Source organism: Bubalus kerabau, chromosome 11, assembly GCF_029407905.1.
Source record: "Bubalus kerabau isolate K-KA32 ecotype Philippines breed swamp buffalo chromosome 11, PCC_UOA_SB_1v2, whole genome shotgun sequence".
Classification (NCBI taxonomy): Eukaryota; Metazoa; Chordata; class Mammalia; order Artiodactyla; family Bovidae; genus Bubalus; species Bubalus kerabau.
The window spans coordinates 85,323,063-85,332,950 of record NC_073634.1 but is presented as its reverse complement, the minus strand read 5'-3'; the positions used below and the strand labels follow the sequence as shown (position 1 = coordinate 85,332,950).

The window sequence follows — 9,888 nt, the reverse complement described above, 5'->3', positions numbered from 1 at the left end:
AGAATCTTTAACCCTGTCAACCCTGCATCCCAACACATCTGCAGGAAAGCTTAAGCAGAGCCAACTGAAGATTTCATAGTGGTGGTGGGTTGGGAGAGCAGAGGTGAGGGTGTTCGCTTCCCCGGAAGAATCTATCAGGGTCTGGTAATTAACAATAGCTGACACTCAACATTCACCCTGTGCTGATGGGCACCGTTCTCAGTGCTTTCAAAACTATTTCTCAATAACAGCCCTATGAGGTAAGCACCATTACTAACTCCATTTGGCAATTGAAGACACCAAGGCACAAAGAGTCTTGAGTAGTGGCAGCAGCCGCTTATCCTTTTGCCTCCGACAACGGGGAGCCAAGATTTCCGAACCGGGGTTTGGGCTGCCGGAGTTGTGGACCACAACTCCTATGTGAACCTCATCCGCCTCCCCAGAATTCGGGAAATCCCTGGTTTTTGAAAGGCTAACTCGGGAGCCCGTGGGGACGTTTTGGGGAGCCTCTCGCCCATTTCCTGCGGGAGCGGGTCCAAGCCGCCATCCTCGGTGGTGGGGATAGGTTGACAGGGCGGCGGGGGGGGGGGGGGGGGCGGCGGGAGGGCGCCGGTGGCCCTGCTCCGACCCCCCCCCCCGCCCCGCCCCCCGAGACCAGGCCCAGCAGCTCCGCTTTCTGCGCGGTCTCCGCGAGGTGTCGCCTTCGGCCGAAGAAACCACCGCTGCGCCACCCTCGTCGCCCGCAGTTATTTATTTATTTATTTATTTTCAAACAAGGGGGCGCCCCTCTCCTTTCAATTTAAAACTAGAAAAACCTCCGGCGGTCTCGTTCCTAAATGGGCGCGTCCTTTCCCTCCCACTTTGCACCCTGGCTCCCGCCTCCCTTCCGAGATCACCCACGAGCAACCACCCACTTCCCCGCCCTCCCCACACCCCCCCTACTGCCCGGCTGGACGTTGGCCTCGAGCTCAGCTGCACACACGCGCCGTCGAAGCGGGGGCTGGGTTAGGAGCCTCTGAACTGTCCCCCACCATCTCCCGCCCCAACCCCGCAACCTCAACCAACACCCCCAGAGCCCTCCGGAAAAATTTTTTTTTCTTTTTTTAAATGCCGAGCAATGGCCAGCCCCGTGGGTTGGGTGCGGCACTACACGGCTCGATTCGCAGCTGGTCCGCAGAGTGCACCCGGTGCAAGCCCAGGGGTCTAAAAGGGCGGGAGGAGCACGCCCCGGGCTTCCCAGCTTTGCAGCCTCCGTTCTGCAAAGAAGAAAAGCAAGTGGCTTTTGGCGCGAAAGCCTTGGCGCCTCCCCTGATTTTTATGGAAATCAAGAGGGCGGGGTAAAGCCGCTCTCCTCTGCCTTTCTCCCTCCCCCTTGTCTGTGCCGCAGCCCCCTTCTCTCCCCGCCCCCCGGGTGTGTCAGATTTTTCAGTTAATAATATCCCCCGAGCTTCAAAGCGCAGCCAGTGACAGTCATCTGTCTGGACGCGCTGGGTGGATGCGGGGGGCTCCTGGGAACTGGGTTGGAGCCGAGCTCGCGCTAGCCAGGCGCAAGCGCGCACGGACTGCAGCCACCCGAGGACCACCCCCCGCCCCTGGCCACCCGGGGACCCCCGCACAGAATCGCCTCCGGATCCCCGGCAGTCGGCGGGAGGTAAGGACCGGCGCCCCGGGAGCTGCGAGCGCGGCAGGAAGGCAAGCCCTGGACGGGGATCGCGGCTGACGCACCGGGGGCCCGAATATGCCCGGGGGACTGCTTCCGAAACAAAACCATCTCGGGGTTTTCCCTGAAAAGCCAGTTCCACTCCCGAAGGCTCCGGGACTGGAGAGACCCGCCCTGATCCCTCTACTGCCCTTGCCAGGGGGTTGTAATGGCTTCATCGAAAGGAAATTCACCCTTCTCTAGAACGTTTGTCTGCATCTGAGCTGATGGGGAGCCGGTGCGTCCCCACCCCGAAACTGGGTTCGTCTCCAAATGGTGCCCCCAGAGGAAGACGAAAAGGGTTCAGCAGGGCGAGGCCGTTGCGGTGGTAATCTGGGTCACGGCTGCTCCAGCTCGGAGGAGACAGCGACTCTCCGCGAGACCCTCTCCGCGCTGGTGCCCCTGAACCGTTCCCAGGAACTGGGGTTCAGCCTCTCTCAGGAAGAGGGCGTACTTGGGGGTTTGGAGCAGCGGGGGTGGGGTTAGAGACGTTAAGAATCAGCTATTGGCAGTACTCTGCCTGCAGCCAGTGACTGCTGGGGGCGTCTCATCAAATTTGGGGGGGGAGGGATTCAGGATTGGGGTGCCTGTTGTTGGGCTCGGTCTAGAGAAAGGATTTTTTCCATTTGCAAAGTTGCCTGAATTCCCGCACACCACCCCCCCCCCCCCCCCCCCCACCGCTATTGCTTGCGGTCCGGAGGTGGCAATTTTACAAAGGAGGAATTGAGGGTACTCTTAAATCCTATACCCAGTTGCTGGGTTGGAGGCCCGGGCTTCCTCTGAGCAGCTGGCCCTACTTAGGTGCCACCGGGGCTGTCTGCGAGCTGGTGGGAGCTAGAATTCTGCAGCCTTGAACAGCCCCTTCCCCCAGGCAGTGCCTGGTGTGAATGAAATGGCAGTTTCCAAAGTTGCAGAGCCAGGCCACCACCCCCCGCATCTGCATGCCCCCTCCCACCCCTGTCGTAGACAGCTTGTACACAAAAGGAGGGAGGGAGAGAGCGAGAGACACAACTTCCTCCACCTTCGGGAGCGCTGGGCGGAGTGGGGGGCTTGGAGGGGAGACTGAGGAACCGAGGAAGAGGGGGTGACCGCTGCCTGTCGTCCCCCCCCCCACACACTCCCCCAACCCCGCATCCGGCTCCGCTTGCCAACCCTCTCCTGGTGTGTCTGTCGGTTGCAGTGTTGGAGGTTGGCGCGGGCCCCCGCCCTCCACGCCCCCCACGGGAAGGAAGCACCCCCCGAACTAAAAAGAGCGGAGCGGAAAGAAGCCCTCATTCGGGGGCCAGGAGGCGAGCCGATGCCGAGCTGCACCGCGTCCACCATGCCGGGCATGATCTGCAAGAACCCAGACCTCGAGTTTGACTCGCTGCAGCCCTGCTTCTACCCGGACGAAGATGACTTCTACTTCGGCGGCCCCGACTCGACCCCCCCGGGGGAGGACATCTGGAAGAAGTTTGAGCTTTTGCCCACGCCCCCGCTGTCGCCCAGCCGTGCCTTCCCGGAGCACAGCCCCGAGCCCCCGAACTGGGCCACCGAGATGCTGCTGCCCGAGGCCGACCTGTGGGGCAACCCGGCCGAGGAGGACGCGTTCGGCCTGGGGGGTCTGGGCGGTCTCACCCCCAACCCGGTCATCCTCCAGGACTGCATGTGGAGCGGCTTCTCGGCCCGCGAGAAGCTGGAGCGCGCGGTGAGCGAGAAGCTGCAGCACGGCCGGCCGCCCGCCGCGGGGCCCGCAGCCCCGGCCCCGGGCGCCCCCAGCCCCCCGGGCCGCGGCCACGGAGCCGCGGCTGCCGGGCCGGGCCGCCCCGGGGCCGCCCTACCCGCCGAGCTCGCCCACCCGGCCGCCGAGTGCGTGGATCCCGCCGTGGTCTTCCCGTTCCCGGTGAACAAGCGCGAGTCCGCGCCCGTGCCCGCCTCCCCGGCCAATGCCCCGGCGGCAGGCGCCGCGGTCGCCTCGGGGGCCGGCAGTGCAGCCCCGGCGGCCGCCCCGGTAGTCGCCCTTCCGCGCACCGGCGGCCGCCTGGCCAGCGCCAGTGACCACAAGGCCCTCAGTACCTCCGGAGAGGACACCCTGAGCGACTCAGGTAAAGCGGGAGCCAGGGTCTGGCTGCCTCCTTGGGGCGCTGGGGCTGGGGTGGCCCCCCCGTTTGTGGTTCACGAGTTCTGGCTTTGGGAGAGAGTATTTTGGAGACAGTACTGATGGTTGAGAGGTTAGGTTTTTCCCAAGCCCATCCCCAGGGTTTGGAGGAGAGGGTGAGTGAAAGCTGTGTTCTCCAGCCTCTCCTTAACTGAAGTTCCTTCAGCTCCCTCCGGGAGCCTGATTCCATCACTGGCCCACACCCTGTCCCGCATCTCTCTTGGCAGCGTGCCCTCCGAGGGTGGGGGGCAAATTAGGAAAAGTTGAGTGGTTAAAGCCGAGTTGGGGTTCAGGGGGCCGCAGGCTGCATTGCTTGGACAGAAACCTGTTAGCCCAAGGGGTGAAAAAGGACAGACACAGGTCAGGGGCGGAGAGACGCTCCATAAAGGGCAAGCCTGTTCAAAATCCTATTAAGGGTGCAGGAAGTTAAGGGGCATTGCACAAATCGCGAGTACCGATTTTATTTTTTATTTTTTCAAACCTCCGTACCTTCGCTCTGTCTGGGTGGTGGGCTATTTGCTTCTGGTTGGTCGCCAGCAGGCGGCGATATGCTGGCCGGCGGGCGGGCGAGGATCGGAAAGGCTGGGGGTGGTGGGGCCACCCCCGCCCCTCTTCATTGAGCAGCTGGCGGCAAGTACCACAGCGGTTGTGTGCATTCTCAAGGGGCGGCCTCTTTACACTGTGCAGTGAAAACCGGGCGAGTTTTGTCTTCTAGCCAGAATTCTAGGACTAATTTCAGATCCGAGTTGTTTTCTGTAACCCAGTGCCCTTCAAAGGTGAGGGCGGGCGCTTAGCCGGCTGTCTAGGAATGCACACACCCTGGAGCACTCATTGATTAGTTCTATTGTGTGCCTGCTGCTGAATCTGAAGGGTAGGGTTAAAACCAAGATTTTGCCTGGAAGTGAAGCACTCTACCCAAATACTGGAATAGCTCTTGTCCCTGGAGCTGGGAGCCTTGGACCTTTGAAATCCAGTGTTTTCAGAATACAGATGCATAAAAAGCCTAAATTTCCTTTGGGGCTGAGGACAGATTGGTCCCAGGCTCCTGGAAGGAAACTTGGTGATAAGCCTCCAGTTTGAACGGGTCTGCCCCTTTAATGTCTGTGCCTTGACAGCTTTCGGTGAGGAAGCACTTCCTTCCAACAGCTGTCTTCTTGGCAGAAAACCAAAACATTGGCTTAAAGGGACCCACAGACTGGAACAGCCTCACATTTCGGCTTTAGAACAAATCCCACAATTGTTCAGCTTTCCGGTCCCCTTCAGATCAAGCCGAAGATGTGTTTTGATTTTCATGCTTGCATTTTAAACAATAATTTTCTATCCAAGCCTGGTAGTAAATGAAAAGGGGGGGTGGTAAATGAAAATGGACACACGATGCTACACGTTCTTGTGGCTGTTGTTTGGTGGTGACTATGAGAAGAGGTGCCCCGCTATTTGGGTTTAGAGCTCCAATGGGTTACAACTTTGCAGTTAAGGTCTAATCTTTGTTAGTTGAAAAACTGCTTACTGTATAGAACTCATGTTCATGGAAGACAAGGTATTTTTCTTCCTTAGTTAATTAAATTGTTCTTTAAGTTTATTTGACTTAAAAATCAAACTCCAACATGTGTAAGTAGTGGCTAGCTGAGGCTCCTAAAATGAGAAGTGTCAGTTAAATATGAGATGGAAATATAAATAAGTCTACGGGGCAGAATAGCGACGATGATGAAAGCTTACTGTTTATTGAGCTTCTGTCTATATATTATCCCTTCAACTCAACCCATGGTGTCATTCCCCATTTCATTGCTGGGGAAACTGTGATGAAGCCAGGATTCTGTCTTGACTCCAAAGCCAAGGTTCTTTTTGTTTCTGCCACCCACTCAAGCTTGAATGGAGGATGAGGATGGGGAGGGGAAAAGTATATACATCTCTGTTCAGAGACTGATGCTGATGGATCAGTAATAACAGACCACGTGCCAGGGCTACCTTGTGAGACTATGTATATTTCATTCCTATGTGCCTTACCTTGAGAATAACTCTCATCTTGTTCTCAAAGATGATGAAGACGAGGAGGAGGAAGACGAAGAGGAGGAGATCGACGTGGTGACCGTGGAGAAGCGGCGGTCGTCCTCCAGCAGCAAGGCTGTCACCACCTTCACCATCACCGTTCGTCCCAAGAGCGCAGCCCTGGGCCCCGGGAGGGCTGCGTCAGGGGAGCTGATCCTCAAACGTTGCGTCCCCATCCACCAGCAGCACAACTATGCCGCCCCATCGCCCTTCATGGAGAGCGAGGAGGCACCCCCCCAGAAGAAGATCAAGAGCGAAGCCTCCCCACGGCCCCTCAAGAGTGTCCCCCCGCCCAAGTCTAAGAGCTTGAGCCCCCGCAACTCTGACTCGGAGGACAGCGAGCGCCGTCGGAACCATAACATCCTGGAGCGCCAGCGCCGCAATGACCTGCGCTCCAGCTTTCTCACGCTCAGGGACCACGTGCCAGAGCTGGTGAAGAACGAGAAGGCCGCCAAAGTGGTCATTTTGAAAAAAGCCACCGAGTATGTCCACTCCCTCCAGGCCGAGGAGCACCAGCTTCTGCTGGAGAAGGAGAAGCTGCAGGCCAGACAGCAGCAGTTGCTAAAGAAAATTGAACACGCTCGGACTTGCTGAATGCATCTCAGAACTGGACAGTCGCTGCCACTTTGCACATTTTGATTTTTTTTTTTTAAACAAACCTTGTGTTGACATTAAGAATGTTGGTTTACTTTCAAATCGGTCCCCCGTCGAGTTCGGATCTGGGGTGGGGAGCAGGACACGAGGGGTCCTACCAGGACCTGCATTGATGGGATGCTGGTGACCCTGGCGGCTTTCCTGTGCGTCACTTCTGAGACGGCGGTTGAAGCCTGTGACCGTTGGGAGCCTTCTGGGGCTGTTGAAGTCACCTTGTTTGTTCCAAGTTTCCAGACAGAAAGTCATTCCTTCTTTTTCAAATGGTGCTTAAGTTCCAGCCGATGCCACGTGGGGGTTTGCCACTGATACCCCTGGGGAACATTTCTGTAAATACCATGGACACACCTGCCTTTTTGTATACGTCCTGGGTAATGAGAGGTGGCTTTTGCGGCCAGTATTAGACTGGAAGTTCACACCTAAGTACTGTAATACCTCAATGTTTGAGGAGCATGTTTTGTATACAAATATATTGTTAATCTCTGTTATGTACTGTACTAATTCTTAAACTGCCTGTATACTTTAGTATGATGCTGATACATAACTAAATTTGATACTTATATTTTCGTATGAAAATGAGTTGTGAAAGTTTTGAGTAGATATTACTTTATCACTTTTTGAACTAAGAAACTTTTGTAAAGAAATTTACTATATATATATGCCTTTTTCCTAGCCTGTTTCTTCCTGTTAATGTATTTGTTCATGTTTGGTGCATAGAACTGGGTAAATGCAAAGTTCTGTGTTTAATTTCTTCAAAATGTATATATTTAGTGCTGCATCTTATAGCACTTTGAAATACCTCATGTTTATGAAAATAAATAGCAATTAAATGATGCAACATTTTTTTTTCCTTAATAGCAATGGTTAAACTCTTAGCTCTTAGGCAGCAATTGTAAAGAGCACATAATCTAGAGAGGGAACTTGGTTTTCCACAGATAAGTTGCCAGTGTTCCCTCTTGGTGGGGAGGATACTGAGCTTAGGAAGGTTATGAGCTTTCTCCCAAATTACAAAATATCGATATGTTATTAGTGATTATATGTGCTACCAATAGCATCATATAGTTTACAAACATTTTCCTGTGTTGTTGTTTAGTCATTAGGTCGTATCTGACTCTGCGACCCCATGGACTACAGCACGCCAGGCTTCCCTGTCCTTCACTGTCTCCTGGAGTTTGCTCAAATTCATGTCCATTGAGTCAGTGGTGCTATCTAACCATCTCATCCTCTGCCATCCTCTTCTCCTTTTGCCTTCAATCTTTCCCAGCATCAGGGTCCTTTAACTAAACAGCTGGGACATCAGACTCTTTAGAATGAGAAGTAAAATTAAGGCCCCGAGTTCTGCAAATTGGTCGTGTTTGGTGTTGGTAACCTTTGTTCTGTTAGCTGATGGCTTTGTATTTTGGCATAAAGTATATGTAGTTGGTCTCCAAGAAGAAAGCTCTGGTCAGAATTTACTAAGCTAAGGCATTGTAGCCAAATAAGGATGGAGTTGGTCCCTCCCCTCAAAAAGCTAACTGATGTGTGGTGTGACAGCTGTGTGGCCCCAATCAAGCGCCCCATGCCTTCAGGAGAGGCACTGGGGTATGAGTGTAGCTCTGTCTGCTTGACACTCCTGTTAGTTTGGACTAGCCTATGGAAGCAGCTTTAACCTTTGCAGGTTCTGGAGTCTGGGGAACGGGGAAGACAATGAAGCTGGGGGCAATTTCACAGTTTCCCTCATGGGAGGTGATATCCTTATTGAGGAGGTGTTCAGCTTCTCAGAATAGAGCCTACAAATACTTCTCTTAGGTGATGGTGCTATTCAAGGCCATTTCTCTAAGGTTTCATTCATCTCAGATAGGAGCTTTGTACTGAAAAGACCTCTGCTCCGAAGAAAACAGGTCCAGGAATGAGAAAGAGCTTTGCTTGCCTAGGCCATGTGGGTCTCCAGCTGCTTTGGCCATTTTACATAGTCCAGGGCAGTTTAGAATTTGAGGTCCTCCCCGGCCCCCACCGGCTTTTCAGCCACATTTCCTAAGAGGCTGGTGGTATTGCCAATGGTCAGACCACATTGAAATCTTTTTACTCCTTATCTCCCTCCTTGCCCCCATCCCCACACTACAAAGTAACACCCTTTGAAAGTCCTTTATGAATTGTCATTCAAAAAGACTTCATATCTATTTGCATTTTACTGGCCCCAAATCTCCCTTGCAGTCTCTGTATTTTGTCTGTACCCATGAGCCAAGAGACCTCAGATTCTTAAAACTCAACTCAGTCATCCCAATTTCTGTTTGTTGTGATCCCATAAGGTGCATACAGAAGTGTTTCAGATGAATGGAACTCCAGCCCTGGCGGAGGTTAAACCATTGAGATGAATGAGGCCCTAGATTGGCATTTCTACCAGGCTTCATTTTTGCTCTGGCTGCTGGGAATCTCAGAGCCAAATTCCATTTCAAATTATACACACTTAGTGCCCATTCTCTCTTCTAAATGTTTATGATCTGTTTTTCATTATTAGTTTAACAACCTTTTTATAATGTTCTCTGTGCTACCTTAAACAGAACTTTTTGCTTTAGGTGGATCAAAAGTATGTATTAAAATATTAAAACTAAAATAAAATACCTCTTATTTGCCACTGAGAAAGTGCCACCCAATTTAACTCTGCAATTATCTAAAAAGTAATTGCTGTAGTCACAGAAGAATTGAACCACTCCTTTCAATAACATGAGAGACCCTCTTTGCATTCCAAGAGCAGTTTTGAGACTGTTTGAGAAACCACTCTGTACTGGTTAGATCAATAAATCATAGGACTTGGAGGGATTGTGGAGGTCATCTCGTTGCATTATTTCATTTTATGGAATGGGGTCATAGGATCCCACATCAAATTAGTGGCATAACCTGGGACTGGAGTTTTCTGATAATCAAGCCCATGTTCTTCCCATGTTGTTGGCTTTCCCCACACTCACATGGTGGCTTCCTTACCTCCTGGCTCACCGATCCATCTACAGAGTGTTTCCATATTAGTCCTAGTTAGCTCACCCTGCACAAAAACTTCCAGTGCTTCCCCACCACTTAGAGCAGTGGTTCCCAGCCTTTTTTGGCGCCAGGGATGGATATCATGGAAGACCATTTTTCCACTGACTGAGATTGGGAGGGACGGTTTCAGGATGATTCAAGTGCATTACATTTATTGTGCATTTTATTTCTAATCTAATGCTGCCCCTGATCTGGCAGGAGGTACCAGTCCAAGGCCTGGAGGTTGGGGATCTCTGACTAAGTCCAAATCTTCAGCCCAGCTCGCAAGGCTGCTTCCACCCTGGACACCAGCTCCATCACCCCTCCTCCACAGACACCACTCCTTCCAACCACACGCTCATGGTCTCTCACCTCTGACTTG

General features: G+C 53.0%; 1 protein-coding gene across 1 annotated transcript; it reads left to right on the top strand.

Annotated features, from left to right (window-relative positions):
• The first annotated feature begins 1,456 nt into the window (after window positions 1-1,456).
• Window positions 1,457-7,352, top strand: MYCN (MYCN proto-oncogene, bHLH transcription factor). The gene is made up of 3 exons (XM_055539162.1): window positions 1,457-1,630; window positions 2,859-3,762; window positions 5,851-7,352. Exons 1-3 carry the CDS (start codon window positions 1,475-1,477, stop codon window positions 6,453-6,455), a joined length of 1,665 nt encoding a protein of 554 aa, XP_055395137.1. The 5' UTR covers window positions 1,457-1,474; the 3' UTR covers window positions 6,456-7,352.
• The last annotated feature ends 2,536 nt before the right edge of the window (window positions 7,353-9,888 follow it).